The following is a 23,629-nucleotide window of genomic DNA, read 5'->3' on the forward strand; positions in this document are numbered from 1 at the left end:
CTTATATTCCAAGATCCAAACATTCTTAGCTCCTTTTCTGCATCTTGTCTCCAGCTAACGGTATTCCTTGGCTCGTCCCTCTTTCTTTGCCCCTGAGGACCGTTAATTGTTTTAATAGAATGAAATAAAACAGTCCAAGTTCCGGTAACGAGAAAAACGGTCCCGCAGTCGCCAAATCTGATTCAAAACCTCATTAATAATTCATAAGGCCATTGACCTATCAAATGGTCGATAAAACATCACGTGCAGGAGTTTTAAAACCCGATAAAACCTCCTCCTTATTAGTATGCGGTGTTTAATGTTTTACTCGTATGCTAATTTTCCAACGTTCACAAAAGCATCGTTGTTATAAACTCTCTTGACAGAGGCCTTTCCACGAATGTTTTTGAAGCCGTTCAAAAAACTCACAGCACGTGTTTTATCCTTATCGGGTCTAAAACCACTCGACTGCGCCTCGTGGTTTTAGATCGCGATAAACACTGCTGCTTGTGTTTTAAACATTAAAATGACGTTATATCTCCTACCCATGTGACATAACAACTTAATTTGGTCTCCCTTCTTTTTACGGTCGTACTTTGCGATCGTGAATTCTGTCTATGAAACGTTACATTCAGTTCTAGTCTGACAGATTTCAGAGGTTCCGTGCAGATATTAGGCTCAATTACCAGCCTCTGTTTGGCAAATGAGCCCAAGGACCTGAGGAAGCGGCAAAAATCGAGCCTATCTAGATGCGGGCAGACTTCAATATTTGTTCCACTGAACAATTTAATAGACCATTTCCGAGTTGCCGTAAACCTCAATATGAAAGCGAGGCTTAGTGCAAAGTTTTCATTATGAAAATTAGTTTTGTTTGCACGTGAATAAAAACTTATTTTCGTAATAAAAACTTTGCACTAAGCCTCGCTTTCAAAATGAGGTTCACAGCAACTCGGAAATGGCCTGTTTGAATCCCTCCGGGAGTGTCGTAGCTATCAGCAATACGCCCATTGTTAATACAGTACGCTATTATCATACACCCACTTAAAAGTTATTCAATGTCAGTCATCCGAAACCAAGCAGAATGAATTACATAAATTTGCATTTTGCACGCTATCCCAACAAGTGGGCTTACTTGTATTGATTTGTCAGGCGAGTGAAAAATATCGGATAACAGTAACACACAATTACACGTCCACGATTCAAGATGTAAGTATCTCTCTTTACACTTGCTCCTTGTCATTGCTGTGATTCCGTTGAGAAGAAACAGCTCAGTATAGCTTCTTTGTTATGAATGTTTCAATTCTCTCTCCTCATTAGGTACCTGCTAAATTTGTCCATTTATCTCGTCGTTACTCTTTGGGTTGGATTTTCCCAAGCAGAGCCACAGTGTCGACGAATAAACGAAACCATTTCCGGCATTCAGGTGGCCATTTACCCTCTTGATACTGAGGTAAAGTGCGGCTACAACTACACCGCACGATTTAATTTCAGCCATCACTTCAGCAGATCGTTGAAACGCGTGATATACTTTAAAAGGGATCTCAAGAACTGTTCGGCTTTTGTTGATGTTATGGCGTGTTCTCTGTTTCTACCACGTTGTACCGAAGAAATTAAAGGACCGTATTTACCTTGCCGGGGAGTCTGTTATGACTACGCCAACGGTTGTAAAGATGTTCTTGAACAAACGGGATTGGAGTGGACAGCAGCCTATTGTGATCTTCTGCCGGAGAAAGACAATCCCAAAACGACTAAAGGATACAAAGACAGATGCTTTACTCCACCTAACTACAGAGATAGTGGAAGAAGTAAGTGAACTTGCTGTCGTGGTAACTTAAGATTAAAGGAATACTAACTAAACTAGCCATCTGTCTGGAGCACATTCTGTTAAGAGTAATCAACTGGAACGTTGAACGAATTGTTGTTGTTGTTAAAACGTTCGTTGAATATCATTTAGGTGATAATTTTTTGTTTTATTTAAAACAACTAATTAATATTACTAGATCCTGCTGAAAGGAGCACTCGGATTTCTTTTTTCCGAGTATGCCTGTGTCACTTTCCAGAATAATACGTCATTCTCATTCATTCGCCAGGCTAGAAATATACCATCACATTCATTTCATATACCACACGTTTGACATTTAAATCCTAGCAGTATGCAGGATATTTGTCCCATGAACCTAGTTTAATGGAGTTAGCTCCCACTAGTCTCCTGTAGCTCAGTGGTAGAGCATCCGAACTAGAAGTCGGAAGGTCTTTAGGTTCGAGTCCTGATAGGAGCACTCGGATTTCTTTTTTCCGAGTATGCCTGTGTCACTCTCTAGAATAATACATCATTCTCATCCTGCTTATTTCATTTTAAAAGAACGGCCATTGGAGAATTTAACGGCCGCTATTTCTCGGGCATACTATAATGGCTGATATCTCATGGCTGTTTAAGCCAATCAAAAGTCTAGAATTGCATTATCCAATGATCCAGTTTTAATAATTTTCCAAAGAATGCCCTGGGAACTGAACGCGTCCAAGGAAAATTGCCGAACTCACAAACCAAATAGCTAGAAATGATGTTTTGTTGTTGTTGTTGTTTGGGTCACCAGGCTATGCTAATAGAATTAGACGGTTCAGTCTCGGTTTCTATCGACGTTGATCAGCCGATATATATATATCCACGGGTGCTTACCATTTACGCAAACCACCCGGATGGAAATTTTCGGCATAAATAGGAAATGATTTAGCTTGTCTTAACAGAAGATGGATGACATGCAAAATGTATGAACATCAGCTGTAAATCCCAAACGTAGTAATAAAGATGTATAATTTTGACCAGAAGCCCATAATTACTCGGGCCGTAAGGCGGACCGAGTTAAGGTTTTGGTAGCATTATCAAATTCTTTTTTCTTTTTTGGGTCGCGATGGGCCGAGAGATAAGACTTCGGGCCACGAGTTATTGTTTTCGGTCTCGTTTTTTGTACTCGGCTGGTACGAGCTACGTTTTCTGTCGTGTTATCAAATTCTTTAAATTCTCGGTCGCGTTCTTTTGCTTTCGGGCCGTGAGGAGTGTTTACAATATGCGAGCCAGATGTGCGCGCGAGGCATGAACAAAACGTGCGAGGCACGAACAACCTCAACATAAACTGCTAACCGTTTAGCTAACCGGGGAGCTATTTAAGCTAACCTAAGTGCTATTTAGGCTAATTGGAGTGCTCTTTAGGCTAACCTGAGTGCCTCAAGGTTAGTTTTGTTCAACCGAAAATTTGGCAACTAAATCAGTCTATGACCTCGCGGGCCAAGATACATGAAGATAAATAAAGATGTCTCACGTTTACTATAGAAAAACAATCAATGTAGAAACGGTTTCTGTCTTCAGATGAAAGGTAAATAACAAATGCTTTCCCCTGAATTTCATTTAAAAATATAAACAGCGAAACATTGAAAAACGTACAAGGATATAAACGTACGTGCGATGCGTAACGTTACTCTAGATCCCGGGGGAAGGGTACTCAACGGATGCTTGGGTAGGGAGGTGCGGCCCGGGCGTTCAAACCCTGACCCTGTTTAAGACACAATTCTCCGATTTCCCTATCCCGTTTAAGACAGAATTCAAAATTTTCAGGCCCTTTCTAAGACATTTAACCCAAAATCACACCCTGTTTAAGACTAGAATGAAATAAGAATACACTAGCTTCTTACTGTATTTTAATGCATTTGCAATCACAATCTGTTTAAGCCATTAGGTCATGTAGGGATACCCTGTTTAAGACAGAAAGTGATGAAATAGATACCCTGTTCAAGACAAAACACCCTGAAAACCATACCCTATCGGGCCGCACGTCCCCGTTAAGGTCACACAAAGGAGTACCTCCCCCGGGTCTAGATCATGCCGAAAATTACGATCCGTCATTGACCCGGCGTCACATACATATTAGGACCGTACAAATGGTTTCTGTCTCTAAACGAAAGGTGAAAACGTAAGGATTAAAGCCCGGGGATTATAAAAAGCATTCGTATGACAAATGTCGTTTTCCCCTGTATTTCATTCTGACTGCAAGAAATGCAATTCTATATCTGGTGGTTACTTATTGCCTCACTATATCCTCTGTATCTATCTATTTGGTAGCCTGCGAGCAAGTTCTCTTGGGGGTGGGGGGCGGGAGGGGGAAAGAGGATCCACCCCCTAGAGAGCTTGCTCGCAGGGTATCTATTTGGGGAAATTGGCGGTGCTGGAGATTATTACTGTTATCACTCATTGTAGGCTTTACGCACTACAAAGTCAAATATGACCCGAGTATAAGCTGGAAACAGCTTCTTGTTTCAGAAGTACTCAAAATGGAATGATGCATACAATTTGATTTTCCTACTGGAATTTCCGGGTTTTCCATGTAAATGGTAAGCACCCCAGCTCTCCTTCTGTTTGTTAATTACACAATCCTTCCATTTTTAATTGTGCTTCTAATGTAAACGTGTCTAATTCTATTGATACAGAATACAAACACGGCTGCTTCGACATAGTCATCCCACTTTGTCAAGGTATTCCGGGTTTCAATGAAACGGTGGTGCCCACGAACGTACAACGAGAGAAAGCTTTCTGGCTGAGATCTTTAATATACCGCAATTCCAATGAAAGCGACAGATGCATCGCCTTACGAAAAGAAATGTTCTGTGTAGATCATTTAATGCCATGTGTTAATGGCGGGCTGGGCTATCTCTGCAGGGACAGGTGCCTGAATTTTTTCAACACGTGCAGGACACCATTTTCTTTTGGCAGTGACATGTGTATGGAGTTCCCCAGGAGAGAGGGTACTCCAATCCAGTCATCTATATGCAGTGTTACTCACTGGCCTCGAGCACAGAACTGGCAGATACCTGAAAATCCTGTAACGCCGACTTCAGGTAAAACTAATGCTCTGTGAAATTTTCATGGGATTACCTCGGTTGAGATCACGGTTAGGCAGCACTGCTGAACACCCTGCGATGGTCATTGGTAAGAGAGTGCCAGCTGGAGAAGTAAAAGATAACCAGGAATTTCCCGATTTTCCATTCTTAACGGGGAAAGAGGGTAACCCTGGATACACCCAGAAAATTCGTTCAATTTCCAAAACACTCTGTATTATTTTGAACCGTTATTGAACCAGATATGTTTTATAATTGTTTGATACCTTCAGACATAGCGTGACATGTACAAGTGTGACTTTTACGAAGTCAACTAACTAAACTATCCAATCAGAATTGGCTGACGGCTTCCAGAAACTAATTTAATTTTACTCGTTGCCTTTACGTGGTAATAATTAAGACATCCTGGAATTTTGATTAGATAGAAGATGTCACGAAAGTATGCGAATGTATGGGTAAACTAATGGTGCGTTTTTTCGGAAGAATCCAAAAACGGATTTGTGATCTCAGATCATTCGGATCATGGTGCATCAAAGGAACCGACGAATCCTTTGAGGCACCATGATCCGAATGATCTGAGAACACAAATCCGTTTTTGGATTCTCCCAAAAAAACGTACCCTTAGCTCCGATAGATGGAAACTTACCTACTTTCAAGCTGGGCGTTTCCTGTTGTACGATATTATTGCAAAAGTTTATTATTTGTTCATTTATAGTTTAGCTACTTGTTTGACAACGCTCTTATGGCCCATTTAAGTACAAGAACTAAGCAAGGCGGAGTTGTCAAGCCCCTCGCTTACAACGTTGTTGAAACGTTGTCACAAACAAATGGATCTGGACTCGCAAATTGAGGGTAATCTTAAATGAGCTGGAGGATGCCAACATCACAAAATTGGTTTACAGAAGGGTCATCTAAAATTATTACTCGTTCGTGGATGAATTTATTTTATTTATGATCATTCACTTATCAAATATGGCCTCAAAGAAGGAAGAGGCTACATTTGATACACTAAGTTATTCTATATTTTACCAAATCATTTGACACACATTATTTATGTATTTATTATTTTCTATTTTTATTTATTTATTTATTTATTTATTTATTCATTTATTTTTGAAAAGGGATTTTTTTTCCGGCATTCCTCCAGTGCTGAAAAACTCTCACTAAAGATATATCCGACAAGATATTGTGTTATGGTGCACACTGCTCATTTACTTCCTTGTTATCTATTATGCAGGTCAACCAACACAGAACAGTCCAGCTATATCCACTACACATACAAGAACTGTAGTACATTCAACAGCTCGATCCAAGGGCAAAGGTAGGAGCAAAAAAGAAAATTACATCCTGTCTTTGTAGGGAGGAAAAAGTAATATACCTCACCAATTCTCATAATCAGCAAAAGTGCAGTTGAACTGTGTTGTAAAAATCCCAAAAGGGGACCACTGAATCAGATGAAGCTTCTCAGCAGTGCTAACCTGCGTAGTAGTCATGTCCTTTCCGTACGGGAGGCATGAGGCGAGAAAAGTAGGAAATCCTAATATCACATGGCACGCGGCCGAACGTAACGTGCTCGGTTCCAAGCCTCACACAGGCAGCTTGGCTCGCCTAATAGGCTCGATTAGTCCTAGAAACGAGGCTAGAAAAGTTGGTATTTCACAAAATAGTTGCTGCATTTTCAACATGAGCATCTATCGACTCAGCGTGAAAGCCGAGCCAAAAGAGGACCGTTCTCTGGGCTAGACATAGAGAGGACCGCGAGTCGACCAATCTCTCGGGCCAGCCTGCGTAGCAGTCTTCTCTTCCAAACGCCAGTGCGAGAATCAAACGAAGGCTCCCGCGTTCTCGGAAAGGGAACGACTGCTACGCAGACTGCTCTTGGGCCGAATATAGTCATCCATCCAAAGAATGGCACTGATTAACTTCCTTTCTTCATTTTATACCCAGGTCCTGCAGACGTTCAAGCAAGGAAAGGGGGTAAAATTTCCGCCGGAGCTATTACCGGTATAGTGCTGGGCTTATTAGCAGGGCTGGCCGTCATTGCGGCTGTTGTCGTATTGTGGAGGAGATATAACAGATACAACAGCACAAAAAGACAACACGGTCCCAGTCTGATGATGGATCAAGATATGGATGAGTTGTAAATGAACGTGTTTCATGCTCCTTGGTTAACAAGAGATAAGACGGGGCTGATTACAAGAGGAAGGCTAGTTAAACAACATACTAGAATTAACTTGTGAACTAAGGGAAAATATCTGGGCCCAGTCTGGTCTTCTCCGTATTTCGGCAAAATAGACGACTTTTAGTTGTCGCCTACCTGCTGTTTCTTGCGAGTAAATTGAACTCCACCGCAAAATTGTCAAAAACAGTAAATCAAACTTTGTCTTTCTATTTGATGAAATAACTTGCTGCATCTAACTTGCTAGATCTTGCCGGAAATTAAATGGCTGGATCTACTTCTTCTTTTTTTTTTAACTAAACCTTGCAAGTTAAGCTGACCCAGCCACGAGCCGGCTTTCACTTGACTTGCATGATGACACCATTTTGCCTCGATTTATTCTTTACATATTTCTCGGTTAACATCAGACCACTTCGTAAATGCGCGCGTCACTCCACCCAAATGCATAAATGATATCCCCCCTCACCATTTTAGCTTTGATTGTCTACTGTTTTTACGTGAAAAATGTACACTTTAGTGGATTCCATTTATGTATTCACTGAAAAAATAAATCTTTGTCAATTACTTGATTCCATGTAAGGACCGCACGCGCCACTATGTCGGAAGAAATAACGGTTGCTTTCACTCTAAATTCCTCTGAATTGTTTTATCTTCGGCAGCCAGCATTCGCTTGGCAAAGTTCTAACTACATAACTTTCCATTTTGCACGCAACCTGAAAAAAAACTGCCAGCCATTACTCTTGTTAATTTGGTACGAAAACCAGAAATAGCCAATGGGAGCAACCTTGAGATCAGTTCCGTGGAGACCACTTAGCGTGCCGTGCGAAATATGTGAGTTCATGGCTCTTTACCTCTCTTTGATTCAAAATCTACGTATACGGTATAATTTATACGTCGACTTTTAGTCGTGTCGAAAAAAAATTCAAGTTACAGATAACAATTCAATATATAGTCTGTCCGACTTCTGAGTCATTCACCTCTCAACGTAACTGAAGGTTCTTTCTTGTCAAAAAAAAATCCTGTACGCTTTATATCGGAATTCAGAATTTTTTGCGTGGAATTAAGCTACACACCTTCTCTGCGTATTATCTCCTTCCTTAAGCTCTCATCCAAAGGAACTAGCCCCCTCCACTATTGACCCCCTCCCCCTTTCCTAAGGCATTCAATTCAACAAACTTCAGAGTGTTTACTATAAGTCTGTTCCGTGGCGGATTTCAGCCCTTGTTAAAACGTTTGCTTGTTTACAGAGGTGGGCTTTTCAAACTGAGCTCAAGGCAAGGTTATTGATAAAAAGAGTTTGCAATTTAGTATGTGCAGAAAGTTTATTCCAGCTTGGAAATTCCAGCCTAGCTATGGCATTTCGTAGAGTGCAAAAAAAGTGAATTAAAGCGTACAAACGAAATCGTTTGAGTTGAAACAAACTCTTAGTAGTCTCCTATCCGGTCTAACATTTCCATTGGGCTGTAATGTAGTGCTTGCACTTTAGCCTTCGCCGGTTAAAATAAGTTTAACCAAACCGGCTTAACAATGAAAGTTCTAACAATTCATGTTTTTTTTTTAATGAACGCGACGTGAGACAATAAAGAAAGTGCCTTGTAAATGTTAGGAATGCCCTTGTGCCTATTGCCAGCATTTCGACCTCTCTGGATCTGCCGGCCTGGGAGTATCATTACTGCCGGAGAGACAGTGAAGGCAGCACATTCTATACAACTGAAGTCGAATTTAAGAAATTTGGTTCTTTGGTTCTGACTGACAAAAACTTGGTTCTGAGGAATCCCGAGCAGCCATGTAGTGATTCGTATATTTTGGATACATAATGTCGTTACAACCAACCAGCGGCCCATTTGTAGTATTTAGCGCATTTCAATTTGGGTTTATTCGAGATTTCGAGACGTTAGTTCAAAAGGTCAATCCACCAGTACCACCGGTCGTCTCCCCATGTAAGTTTATCTCATGTGTCTCACTATACTGTTAAAAATTGCGTTTTCCAATGTCCCTTGCAATTGCCTACTGGGAAGCTAGCCGAACGCAATCGCCCCAAATGGCTTATTTCATAATCTTCCTAAATTTTGGTTCGTTCGATTATTTGATATTTTCAGTTGATTTAAGAGTTATTGTCTGAGAAAACCAGGCAGGTGGTCAAAGATCGGGGTTGGCCAAATCATTCCATACTAACATCATAGATAGGTTAGGTGGACTTATGGATAAATATACTAAAGTTTGCTCTTCAAGTGTTTTGGTATAGGAGAAATGAGATCCACTCTCCATCACCCCCTCAGGTCCTAGTTTTTCTGGTAAATGTGACCCAAATTTGACAGCCAGCAAAAACTGTAAAATTTAGCGAACGGAGTTCATGTTTTGTACCTGATATAAATGGACATTGAACTTCTTGTAAAAAGCCAGAGATATGCGAAATAAGCAAAAGTCACTCTACAACATTTACTTTTGGAATACCTATATTTCGTATCTGCGAATAAGCAAGAAATTAGCCATTTTTGACTTCACGCAGAACACACAACTAAAACTTCAGCAAAAGCTGGATGCCAAAAACAAACACTCTTACCTTCCATCTATTAAAATCAGCAATAATCTTTTTGGGCCATTCAAACAGCAAGATGCTACATCACCTCCATTTCTCCTACTACTCGATGTCATGTACAGCACGACACGACGCAATCAATGTGCTGTTTAAGCCGCTCCTGGATTTCGCACTGGGTTTGTCTTAAGTTAAAAATATTCAGTTGATCAAATTAGTTCCACAAAAAGTTCAAATCTCCTCTCTTGCGAATTTAACGGAAAGAAAATCAAGAAAACGCGAAAATAAACAAAACGACGCCATGTTGAATTTGTTCACTCGGGATAGACTGGGAACTAGTTGATTGGTTGTGAGGGAGCCAGGCTGGCCATGAATGATTGTTCCACGCTGTTTTTCATAAGTAAGCTTTTTGATTTAAGGAAGGCTGGTTTAGGCTCATGCCGTAAGTGGCAAGGAATAACAAACTATTGGCAAATGAAGATAGCAACCATTTTCCTTGCTTATTAAATGGCCTACATGTTGTTATGCTTGCTGGGCAGGGAAAATCGTTTTAAAATTTAATTTGCATTTTGTGCGCTTTGATTAGGCGAAGTTTCTGGGTCAAGCTGTCTTGAATTGTCAAAGACGTGATTACAACGAATCAAATAAGAGCCAAAAACACAAGGGTAATTTGGAGAAACAATACCGTAAGCCAGTTGGAAGTCTTGTTTGCAGATTCACTTGCAGGAACTCTATTTTGTTTCAATACAAAGGGAAAAAAATCCGAAAAAATAACGTCATATTATTTTATATCGTAAGAGACTATACACGTACGAAAGTATTTTATGACAATTTTGTTCTTACCATATTTACATTTATTACGTGACATATGGTCTTCGCTCCAGTCTTTTGCGACAGTATTTACATTGCAGTCAGAAGTGTAATGTACAACGCAAAATGAGCTGCTCATTCAGTTCAACTGTGGACCGTGTATGTGGTCCAACACCATCAGCGCCAAATGAGCTTTATGTTATTCCTCTAAAATCATGCAGAAAGGACTTAACAGATTATCTAACTAATCTGGGTGTCAGTGGATCGAAGTCGAGGCTTAGGGACACGGATTAACGAAGCTGATGTTATTCTCAATCGCGCCGGATTGCATTCTCTATCAGATGAAGACAGGGAAATGTTCAAAGCACAAATACGAATTAACAACACATTACCAGAAGTTAAAATCCAGTTGTTCTTACCCATCTCACAGAGGTGAAGCGAAAAAATTAAAAAATCCTCGTAGGGTAAACAAACAGGTGTCGGAAGAAATATACCAGGAGTTTCAAGTTTCAGTTCCAATAGGATCCGGTATGTACAATAAGCCAATACTTAAATTATTTTCTCGCAATTCACCTATTTTGGGTAATTAATGTACTCTTTATATGTTACCTAAATATATTTTTACCTTACGTGTAGTTTCTTATCAGTTCGGAAATCTCTGCTTATTAATCAGATGCGTTGTTTTTGTTACAATGTAACAAACATCTCATTCAATTGAAATCAACATTTCAAATATTGTTTCAGCCCTGTGTAACACTTGTCGAAAAGGCCATTCAAGCAGATTTAAAGTGGAGGATGCTACCTCCTTGCTACCTTTGATTACTGTTCCCTTGGACCGATATATAACTTCTTTATTTTTTCGACCCGGAGACAATTTTGTGATGATCCCAGTAGAGTTTAAGAGTTAGGCGTTGCAGATTCTACGTTAACGTGATGTTATTTGTTTATTCTCTGATTAGCGTTCTTGACGGTCCGGCAGCTCCTCCTTCCCGTCTCCTATCATATTTATCAAGGTATCAAAGCGGAGATAATACAGCCAAAACTAATTTTTTGTTAATTTGTTGTGTAAGTTTTCAACAGCAGCTTTTATAACCGAAAAGCGCATACTCTTAAGGGCCTTCTGGTGTACATGACAAGCCGGAATGGTAAGTCCAACGCTTTTATCAAAAGCAAATGACGTATTCAGTGAGGGCTCCTAGGTAAGTATTTCGCTTCACGACATGTGTTCATTGACAGACCAACGGAACTAGCAAAGTTCAAAATAAGTAAACAAAAGATCGCAAGCAAAAACAAACATACCTTGGAAAAGGCAGTTATCTATAAGAAAAAGGAAATTCCAACCCAAAGGGGATCTGAAAGGAAAATTCTTTTTTCTAAATATCAAGCGCACATTTTCCGTCAGTTATCTTTAGTTTTACGCAGTTTATTTTAAAGGTAGAACAATTCCATGACACTGTTTCTACTTATTTCACACATCCAATCTGATTGCTTTGCGGTAAAGGTAGAGATCATATTTCAGCTTTCCTCAGTGATTCAGAGGGGAGTGTGTCGAGTAGAGCACAATCACAATCACAATCACAATCAATGTAAACCACAATCAAAGCGCTCATGGGGTCGGCATCGCTTTATCTGTCATGCGGTAGATGACTGGAACACTCTCCGAGACGGCATTAGGAACATTTCCAATTTTTTAGTTTTTAGACGTCTTATTAGAAACATGTAGACTCTTTTATCGATCTTATCCTTTTTACTTTTTATTTTTAGATAGCTATATTTGTAATTTTTTTTTTGTATTCTTACGTTAGATTTGTGCAGAGCCTCACTGAAAACCACATTTTGTGTGACGTGGGCTCCCTGTTGAAATATCGTATTTTATGAGAGATTAACCTAGGAGAGTCAATTAATTGAGTAATAACTGTGATCAGTTTGCTTATACATTGTACAGAGATTTGTTTTACTAGTGTTATGTAGTACAAATGTCAAATAACGGTACTTTTTTCGAAGTTACTAAACAGAAACTTTCTTATAAAGGCATTGCAATTTTTGTTATTAAATTCAAATATTCCAGTTGTTCATGGTTTAGTGTGCTTTATCGAGTTGTGAAGAACGCGGGAGTCGAATATCTCTGATTTCTTGACGGTGGAAATGTACATCAAAAGCCGCACGCTCAAAAAAAAATCCAATGAAGTTATTTTTTCACGCTGTTGCACGCTTCTGCTGGCTCTATTTTGAGCATGATTCGTTCATGTCATTATTTGTTCAGATCTTGAGCTGTTTATCGCGACAAACAGACGTTTCTAGCAACAATGTTCCCTCCCTACCTAAAGTAAAAATAAGTAGGTCCCAGTCCCTTGAGAGCAATCCAACTCAAGATGGCGTCGTTCTGTTGAGTTCGTATTTCTTTTTAAATTTTCCTTCAGTTAAATGGCCAGAGAGGGGTTCTGATTTTTTGGGGACCACTTTAGTCAACTGCATATATTTAACCGTGGAGAAATCCAATATGGAATCTACGAGCGGCTTAATCGGCACATTGCTTGCGTCGTGTCGTGCTGTACATGACAACGAGTGGTAGGAGTAATGGAGGTGGTGAAGCATCTTGCTGTTTGAATGGCCCAAAAAGATTATTGGTGATTCTGATAGAGGGAAGGTAAGAGTGTTTGGTTTTAGCATCCGATTGTTGCTGAAGATTTAGTTGTGTGTTCTGCGTGAGTTCGAAAATGGCTAATTTCTTGCTCATTCGCAGATACGAAATATAGGTATTCCAAAAGTAAATGTTGTAGAGTGACTTTTGCATATTTCGCATATCTCTGGCTTTTTACAAGAAGTTCAATGTCCATTTATATCAGGTACAAAACATGAACTCCGTTCGCTAAATTTTACAGTTTTTGCTGGCTGTCAAATTTGGGTCAAATTTACCAGAAAAACTAGGACCTGAGGGGGTGATGGAGAGTGGATCTCATTTCTCCTATACCAAAACACTTGAAGAGTAAACTTTAGTAAATTTATCCATAAGTCCACCTAACCTATCTATGATGTTAGTATGGAATAATTTGGCCGACCCCCATCTGTCAGCTTTTTCAGATTTTGCCCGGTTTTCTCAGACATTGACTCTTAAATCCTTTTTTAACCATTTCATACGCATGTGCTCAAAATATATGGGGATTGCCAATGTTGCTAAGAAAATGAAACATTAATTGTCGACTATGCAGACTATGGGATAGGTGACTGACAGGAAAGGGAGAAAACGGCTCAGTTAAAAGTTCTTGAAGGTTTCTCTGTCAGTTATTCATTTACATTTCGTCCATAAAAAGAGGTAGCGGAAACGTGCGGGAGGCGGCGTGGTCTAACGGTTAGGGCGCCGGACTCGTAATTCGGAGGCCCCAGGTTCGAGTCCCGCTCTGATCACTTGGATTTGTTTCACGATAGTTTCGTTTTCAAATCCAAGGCCACGCTTTGTGAATAGCCAACTTGTTTGCCTGCCACTAGTTGGGATTTTTAATAATAATAATAATAATAATAATAATAATAATAATAATAATAATAATAATAATAATAATAATAATAATAATAAGATGAGCTACCCTTGGGTTGAAAACAGGGAGGAGAAAGAAAGAGCCGAGAAGAACAAAGTACGGGCATTACGCTGGGAGCTCGAGCAGAGATATCCTGAATATCGTGTGAGACAGTTCAATATTATTGTGGATGTACTCGGAGGTCATTCAAGAGATGTCAGGAAGACACTTAAAGAGCTAGTGGGAGATAAAAGCGACACAATAGCTTTGCAGATACAGAAATCAGTTATCACAAGTTCACTCAACATTGCCAGGCGCTTTAAGGTTTTGAAATAATGGACATTAGGCGTTTTATTGTACTTTTATTTTTATTTATTTTTTAAGTGTTTTCATCGCGATGAACAGAACTTTTAGTATTTAGATTGAGGATTTTATGGATGATAAATAGTTTTAGAATTTAATTACTAGGATTTTTATGATTAGAAGTTTAATTGTATGGACTTTGGTCGTTATATTGATTGGCTACGACTGGCCGCCCAATCATTGTTTAGGTAATCTGGGCATCCAAAAGTTTTTACTGCCATTTTATAATAATAATAATAATAATAATAATAATAATAATAATAATAATAATAATAATAATAATAATAATAATAATAATAATAATAATAATAATAATGTGTAGTGCGCGGGTTTCATACGGAGATGCTCACCCGCGTATGATACAAATGTTAGTTCAGTTTGTATATTTATTTAATCGATTTAAAGTATCCCCAATTAGCGCTACAGTGCTAAATACTTAGACACTAAAGTCAATTATTTTTATATTTCTGTAGAATCTCGGCAGGATTTCCTTTTCCTTCATCAAAACATGCGGCAGCGATTTCAAAAAGCGCCTCTTATTAAATAAGTCTGTCCATGACCTTACCAATGCACCGGCGATCACATAAATTGACAGCGCAATTACATATTTAATGTGAGCGCCGTTTTTAGTGGTTGTATATGCATGTTCCTGTTGAACATGTGTACTCCAATGTCAATCAGCAACCAAGAGAAAGATTTTAAACCAAACTGTTCACCACGGTTTAACATTTGTTTACCCGGGGGGCTGGGGGTGGGGACAGGTGTATTCAAATTCGCTGCGAATCCAATTTGTTTACACTGTAATGAGGAAAAAATTTGCAATTTTGCACGTCATCCTGACGTGTACTTGGGCTTATTGTATCGACTTGAATTCTACAAGAGTGAGCAATAAACGATCACAACAATCTATCCATCAACTGGAAGTCCACTATTCAGCATGTAAGTCCTTTGTTAATAATGAAACTTGTTCTTTGATAATGTATAAAGTTGTACTTGGCGGATATTGTCTCTCTTCTGATTCATGGAGGAGAAAAATGGCGCGACTCAGTAGCTTCTATATTGTGAATATTTTCTGTCCGTAGGTACGTGTTCAATTTGTTGGTTTTTCTCGTCGTTGTTGTTGTTTATTCGGCTGGAAATTCCCGCGCAGAGTCACAGTGTCGACGAATAAGCGAAACCTTTCCCCTTCTTGACACTAAAATACAGTGTGGCTACAACTACACCGTCAGCTGGCCCTATAGGTCATATTTGTTCAGACACATGATACATCAAAAACGACTCCTCAAGAACTGTTCGGCTTTTGTCGATGTTATGGTGTGTTCTCTGTATCAACCACGATGTACTGAAGAAATTAAAGGACCGTATTTACCCTGCCAGGGAGTCTGTCATGACTATGCAAACGCTTGTAAAGATGTTCTTGAACAAACGGGATTGGAGTGGACAGCAGCCTTGTGTGATCTTCTGCCGGAGAAAGATAATCCCCAAACGACTAAAGGATACAAAGACAGATGTTTTACTCCACCTAACTACAGAGATAGTGGCAAAAGTAAGTGAACTGTCGGGCCTACTTAAAATAAAATTTAATCTTAGGAGTACTGGAAAAACATTCCAACAAGATGCCCCTCTAATGGCACTACACGGAATGCTTAATGTAGCCCCAATTATTCCCCATTGTATGTTTCGCAGATATTTAAAAAATATCCTCCCTTGGCCATTGAAATAATTGTCTGAATGGTTTTATTCAGATATATTGCGTGATACTTATCGTTGTGTTACTAGGAATCATACCAGAAATAACTATGCAATAACGTCATGACCCCGCTGAACTGGTCTGACCTCCTCTAGCTCTAATCCTTCTCGTTGATCATTCGATCTGTTTTTTAAAGCGGATTTTCTTTGCTGTGAACTCTCCCAATTTCCGCCGTTTCAACGGCCGAGTACTACCTAGAAGTTATTATTTCGATTTACTGCTTGAAAAAGGTTGGTTTTCTCTCTGAAAACGGCAGATCCGGAGTCTTAAATTCAGACATGTGGCCGCCATTGAACGAAAACAATTTTTCCAAATGATGATTTGCTTTGACGTCACACAAGTAGAGATGAGTGGGTCCCCTCCCTCGTGATATACGCGCAGATAATGGAGTTTGATTGGGCCGCTTTTGTTCAAGACAATCAAAACAATAGATCCCTTCTGGGAGAGGGAAGAATTTAATCTAGTTTTAATGAATAAATCAAATGATGATTTGACGTCACACAGAAGTGATGAGTGGGTCCCCTCTCTCGTGATATGTGCCTGAAAAATAGATTTTGATTGAGCCGCTTCTGTTGAAGACAATCAGAACAATATATCCTTACAAGTAGGGGAGGACAGAGTTTAATGCATAAACAAGATGCCCCTCTAATGGCATTACACGGAATGCTTAATGTAGCCCCATTTATTCCCCATTGTATGCTTCGCAGATTTTTAAAAACTTTCTTTCCTTCGCAATTGAAATAATTCAATGGTTTTATTCAGAGAGACTGCTTGACATTTTGTCATTGTGTTATTGGGAAACATACCGGAAATCACTCTGCGATAACGATTTTTATCATTGTGTTACTGGGAATCATACCGGGAATAACTCTGCAATAACGTCATGACCCCGCTGAACTGGTCTGGCTTCCTTGGCTTTGAATTATTCGATCTGTTTGTAAAAGCGAAGTTTCTTCGCTGTGAACTCTCACAATTTCCACCGTTTCAACTTTCGAGTACTACCTAGAAGTTATTATTTCGATTTACCGCTCGAAAAACGTTCGTTTTCTTTCTGAAAACGGCAGATTCGGAGTCCTAAATTCAGACATGTGGCCGCCATTGAACGAAAACAACTTTTTTGCTTTTGACGTCACACAAGTAGAGATGAGTGGGTCCCCTCCCTCGTGATATACGCGCAGATAATGGAGTTTGATTGGGCCGCTTTTGTTCAAGACAATCAAAACAATAGATCCCTTCTGGGAGAGGGAAGAATTTAATCTAGTTTTAATGAATAAATCAAATGATGATTTGACGTCACACAGGAAGTGATGAGTGGGTCCCCTCTCTCGTGATATGTGCCTGAAAAATAGATTTTGATTGGGCCGCTTCTGTTGAAGACAATCAGAACAAAATATCCTTACTAGGGGATGACAGAGTTTAATGCATAAACAAGATGCCTGCTACACTGGCATTACGCGTGATGCTGGGGCTGATTCATTTATTCCAACTGTATGCTTTGCCGATTGATAAGACTATCCTTGCTAGTGGAATAGTTTAAGTCACGACGATCGCGTTACGTTGTTTCCTTTGTGTTACGCGACTCAGAGTATCACCGGAAATTTTAGCCTCCCACGCAGACGTTCTTAGGGCAGGAACGCGTAACGAACCCCCAAGAACGTCTGCGTGGGAGGCTACGGAAGATTTGTGAAATTCCATTACGATAACGTAAGCTTCTCAATGACCTCTTTTCAGTCTCGCGTCGTGGTCTAAGACTGTCAAACAAAGCACGATTCCTTCGCCAGGAACTCACCAATTTCCACCGTTTTACGTGTCGGGTGCTTCTTAGAAGTTATTCTTTCGATTTACCGCTTCAAAATGGTGAAATTTCCGTTTGAAAACGGCACACTTGAGTCCAGAACATGTTAAAACAATATGGCGCGACTATTTAATCCGTCATTAATAAATATATCAAATGATGCATTGACGTCACACAGGTAGGGGTGAGTGGGTCCCCTCCCTCACGATATAAGCGACAAGAATGGATTTTGATTGGCCTGCTGTCGTTGAAGACAATCAGAACAATACATCCCGAGTAGGAGAGGGGAGAGTTTAATGAATAAATTAATGTACCGATTTGTAGCTACTACGAAGAAAAAAAAAAAGAAATCGACCCGTTTTAAGACACGGTATGCCCTCTCGGGGCATCCCGCGTAATTAATGTGCACATTTGCGACACCGATGAAAAAAAAGATACCCGACCGAAACCTAGACACGTCATGCCCTGCGGGCATTCCGTGTAATTAATGTGCACATTTATGACACCGATGAAGAAAAAGATACCCGAACGAAACCTAGACACGTCATGCCCTGCGGGCATTCCGTGTAATAAACAAAATAGCCACTGAGAATGCACTGATGTTGGTCGCAATAACATTTACACTGGCGTGACAGCTTGAAATGAAGTGCCGTTACAGATGTAAAGCTCGCGAGGGAATGGGGAGTCTTACTTATTTTCAGAGCTCAAGATCAAAAAGGGTGCTAAAGGCTTATCAAAGAGTGGATCGGGGGACGGATTTCAAATCATGAATTTCTCTTGACAAGAATTAAATGAGCCTTTCCAATGATTTTCCTCGAAACTAAAACACAGTACTAATCAGGGTGATAAGCTCCTGTACTAATATATAATGTATCATAAATGTGATGTTATTTGAACACAACAATCTGCAGTTACACCAACCTCGTTTCCAAGAGTGAACCTTAGAACGAGGTTTGGTTTCGCCACAAACAAAATGATTGCCCGCCATCTCAAGTCTTCGCTGTACGGTCGAGACATTATGGATTCTGAGCTTATATTAAAATTTATTAGGTATTTCCCAGACTGCCTTTCGGCATTGTCGCGTACGCTTTTGCGGTTATTATTATTTTTTTTGGACAAGCGTCGAAACAGCTGTACTTAGACGAGCGTAAACTTGAAACGAACGCGTCGTTTTCTTAGCAAATGTTAACAATTTATTTGCTGCAGCATCATTTGAAAAATTCTCGATTAATTTTTTTTTTAAATTAGAATTTCCTTGCTGTCTCAAGGTTGTTTAAAAGCTTTGTTAGCTATTCGCGACTGCTTTATATATCCTTTTCGTATGGGTTGTTTGACATAATTTCTCAAATCTTGGCACTTTGGGTGGTCGCTTAGGAGAGATCCGACTGTATGAATAACTCCGATTGTACTATCCTTGCATCTTAAGTAAATTTTTCTGCTAATGTAAATGTGTTTAATTTTATTTTTACAGAATATAATCACAACTGTTCCAACATAGTTATCCCCATTTGTCAAGGCATTCCTGGTTACACTAAAACGGCACGGTCCCTGAAAACACAGCATCAAGCCAGTGACCTTCTCATACGAATTCTACGTCGTGAATCCAACGAAAGCGACGTCTGTTACACCTTACGAAAAGAAATTACTTGCATGAATTTTTTAATGCCATGTGCTGATGGCGGGCTCGTTAATCTATGCAGGGACAGGTGCCTGAATTTTTTCAACACGTGCACGACACTATTTCCCGTAATTAGAGAAGCGTGCTTGTCGTTCCCCAGTAGAGAAGGTACCCCAATCGAGTCAGATATATGCAATGTTACCCACTGGCCCGGAGCATGGAAATGGCCAATACCTGAAAATCCTGTTACGCCAACATCAGGTAAAAGTAATGCTATTTATTCTATTTACTACCATGCATCTATCACCATTGAATCATGGCAAGGTTAGACAGTACTCTGAATATCCTGTGCTGCTCCTTGGTGGGACAGTGCGAACGGGAGAAGTGGCAAATAATACAGAATTGTCGGGAATTTCCGTTACCAACGCGTGAAGGAGGGCAACCCCATTTGCAAAATACAGATCTGTCATTTGTTAAACGAGGCACTTCGGACTTCTTGGCATAATTTCGGCGAGGAATATTTACGAATGGTCTGTTAAAAAAAGGCTGAATTCCTGAGGGGCGTAAGTTCTTCCTTATCCCCGTCAACAGGAATCTCAGTTACGCTCAAGACGTGGTACCCGGAGTTTCAAATAACTGTAACTTGAGTTACGCTTTGGAGTACCTCACGAATCAATATTCAACAACTGACTCACCACAACAGTTGTTTTTTAGAGGGAGAAGGAATGGCGAAATGTCGAGAGGTGGGGGTAGGATCGCAGGTTACAACAAACCAATCATTGCAGCACTGTGCTTAAAACAACAGGTAGCCAGGTGTACGCTTTTGTTGCTATTATGCAGGTCAAACACAGAACAGGCCAATATCAACCCATCACAGCTACACGGACTGCAAAATACTCAACTGCTCCATCTGGGACCAAAGATATATAAAATTAATACAGTGCCTGGTAAAAACATTTATGAACGAATATCCTAGCTTTGCAACTAGTTTGTTTATTTATTTACTTATTTATCGTTTATTTATTTATTTATTTATTTATTTATTTATTTATTTATTTATTTATTTATTCGTTCCTTCCTTCATTTCTTCCTTTCTTTCTTCAGTGTGCTACTGAAAGACTATCACTCAAGATACATTCGACTTTATATCGTGTTAACGAATTTTCTCTGTTGTAAGCTCCGGCTCATTAACTTCTTTGTTGCTATTATGTAGATCAAACACAGAACAGGCCAATGTCATCCATCACAGCTACACGGACTGCAAAATATTCAACTGCATCTGGGACCAAAGGTAAATAAATATCTGGTTCAAACCTTTATGAAAGAATATCACAGCTTTGTAGCTTGTTTATTTATTTATTCCTTTCTTTCTTTCTTTCTTTCTTTCTTTCTTTCTTTCTTTCTTTCTTTCTCTCTCTCTCTCTCTCTTTCTTTCTTTCTTTCTTTCTTTCTTTCTTTCTTTCTTTCTTTCTTTCTTTCTTTATTTCTTTCTTTCTTTCTGTTTCTTTCTTTCTTTCTTTCTTTATTGACAATTGTCTGCAATTAGTTACATGTTTGGTCTTAGGTTATACGAGGGGCCTAATGCCCAGCTCCTTTCACCTTTTATGGGGTACCGGTGGGTGTACAAAGACAAATATACAAAAACAGCGTAACGTGACGTAATCTAGTGTGAAAGTGCAATGTTTATAATTCTTATAGCGTGCAGTAGAATGGTTCGTTGTCTACTACTTATACTACGTATACTATACTTTCTTTCTTTGTTTATTCCTTCCTTCCCTCCTTCCTTCCTTCCTTCCTTCCTTCCTACCTTTCTTTCTTGTGCTACCGAAAGACTATCGGTCATGATACATTCGACTAGATATCGGTTAAACGGAATTTCTCTGTTGTTGGCTCATTTACTTCCTATTGCGCAGGTCAAACACAGAACAGGCCAATGTCATCCATCACAGCTACACGGACTGCGGAATTTTCAACTTCTCCAACTGCAACAAAAGGTAGATAAATATCTGATACAAACCTTTATGAAAGAACATCCCAGCTTTGTAGCGAGTTTACCTACAAAATAGCTGCAGTATGCAGAATGTTTGTCCCATGACGCTAGTCTAATGGAGTTACCTCCCATGAGTCTCCTGTAGCTCAGTGGTAGAGTATCCGAACTAGTAATCAGAAGGTCTTAGGTTCGACTCCTGATAGGAGCACTGGGATTTTTTTCTGAGTATGTCCATCGCCCACAATGCCGCGACATATCCGGGACTTTTGTTACGCTCTCTGGCGCTAAATTTGAAATCTCATCACACAAAGCACGCAAAACAATAAAGAAAGTAGGCAGAAAACACGAAGTAGCGCTTGTAAATTCTTTTTTTATGAGCGTTCTGTTCAGTTTACCAGCTACTATTCATATGGCTTTTGTAGAAGTGATGTCAATAAAGCAAATGTGACCTTCGATATATTTGTAGCTTTTTCAGAAGTATTATCATTTCCTGCCTCAAAAGTAACTATTTCGGCACTCCGTTTGTATGGGACTTACACTTTTGGACGAAATTTTTAAAGAAATAAGGGGTAAGCACGAAAATATTCATATGGTTTTTTTTGTTTGACATGGGAAGATTCCACAACTGAGTTTTCTCAGGCTTCCGACGGTTAGAAGTATTATCCCTCGCCGTATAATACATCATTCATAGATCTGAATATGTTCAAAACAATCACCAATTTCATACCAGATCGGTCGTCAGTGACAACCTGTCAATACTCAAGTCTATCTACTTATTACAGAACTGTACGCGTATGGAACTTCTTGACTTTGGACGTTTAACGTTTGAGTTTAGAACTCCGATGCTCTCACTGGCTGCTCTTGCATGGGCCGAACATGGTCACCCATTCAAAGACAGCTGACATGACTTCCTTACTTCATCTCACTCTCCAGGTCCTGCAGACGTCCAAGCAAGGGAAGCGGGCCGGAAAATGTCCCCTGGAGTTATTACCGGTATAGTCCTAGGCGTGTTAGCAGGGCTGGCCGTCATTACGGCTGTTGCACTAATATTCAGGAGATACAACAGATTTTACAGGACAGATAGACAATACGGACCCAGTCTTATAGCCGATCACGACACTGATGAGCTGTGAATGAACGTGTTACATGAACCTTTGATGACATGAACGGAGATTGCTGGAAATGATGACGGGACGATTGTAAGCGCAAGGCTGGTTGACACACTAACTGACTCGACTTAACAACTACGTGCACCGGTATAGCCGGGAACTCGGATCCAGCTTCCTCACAAGAATTCAGCTCGGTATTCAAAACAGACGAAGCTGTCGTCAACCAATACTTTGTCGCGATTAAATTTCGTTTCCAACTAAAAACACCCGAATACAACAATAACTCAAACTTTGTCTTTCTATATAACATAATTCTAACAGTATGGAGCTGCATGAACTTGGATAATAATGTGCTAGAATGGTGAAATAAACCTGGGTGAATCTCGGAATATATTCTCCTTGTTGGAGCTAATCCTTCCGAGTCTAGCTGGTTCAGCCCCAGCTAGCCCCTGCCTCCAATCGGTCAATTCCATTTATTTTTAGGTTCGAAGAACGTCAAATTTCAACTGAATATAATGTCAGCCCATTTGCAGTCGAGCATTAGCGTTATTTATGTGTTAAGAAAACCAGAAATAACCGATTGCAGTTACCTGGAGATAAAAGAACATAAGCGGATCGTACGAAATAGGTAAGTAGTTTTTTTTTACCTGTTTGATTCAGAATCTGAGGTATAATAGGCCATTTCCGAGTTGCTGTGAACCTCATTATGAAAGCGAGGCTAAGTGCAAAACTTTTCATATGAAAATTAGTGTTGTTTGCATATGAATGAAAACTTATTTTCATAAAGGGCAATTTAGACAGTACGATTTTCTCTTACGACTGTCGCATGCGATTTCTAGAGCGCGCGCTGCTTGCGTCATGTAAAAATCGTACACAACTCTCGTCACTCAACATTGCCTTTAGCTACGATTGTCGTAGAATTTTAAAACATGTTTTAAAAATCCTACGACATTTTTCGTGTTGTGTGAGTCTGTCGTAAGGATGTTGTAGGTTGATTTACACGACGGGATTCGTGTTGTAGGCATGACGTAAGCGTATCGCATGCGACAAATCGTAGGCAAAATCGTACCGTCTTAATCGCCCTTAACAAAAACTTTGCAC

At 39.7% G+C, this 23,629-nt stretch overlaps 1 protein-coding gene across 3 annotated transcripts; it reads left to right on the top strand.

Annotated features, from left to right (window-relative positions):
* The first annotated feature begins 544 nt into the window (after positions 1-544).
* LOC146465875 (uncharacterized) lies at positions 545-23,573 on the top strand. 3 transcript variants are annotated; one of them, XM_085128327.1, is made up of 6 exons: positions 545-1,185; positions 1,297-1,784; positions 19,283-19,690; positions 20,643-20,720; positions 21,343-21,423; positions 22,353-23,573. In XM_085128327.1, coding segments are annotated over exons 1-6 (1,257 nt in total). In that variant the 5' UTR covers positions 545-1,183; the 3' UTR covers positions 22,553-23,573. The 3 variants fall into 3 exon arrangements, with proteins under 3 accessions (XP_084984453.1, XP_084984456.1, XP_084984454.1); XM_085128328.1 differs by lacking the exons at positions 545-1,185; positions 1,297-1,784 and adding exons at positions 14,789-15,205; positions 15,349-15,812 and having other exon boundaries at positions 22,353-23,570; XM_085128330.1 differs by lacking the exons at positions 19,283-19,690; positions 20,643-20,720; positions 21,343-21,423; positions 22,353-23,573 and adding exons at positions 4,459-4,866; positions 6,104-6,187; positions 6,814-8,675 and having other exon boundaries at positions 545-1,784.
* The last annotated feature ends 56 nt before the right edge of the window (positions 23,574-23,629 follow it).

Source organism: Pavona decussata, unplaced genomic scaffold (genome assembly GCF_977016875.1).
Source record: "Pavona decussata unplaced genomic scaffold, jaPavDecu1.1 SCAFFOLD_155, whole genome shotgun sequence".
Taxonomy (NCBI): domain Eukaryota; kingdom Metazoa; phylum Cnidaria; class Anthozoa; order Scleractinia; family Agariciidae; genus Pavona; species Pavona decussata.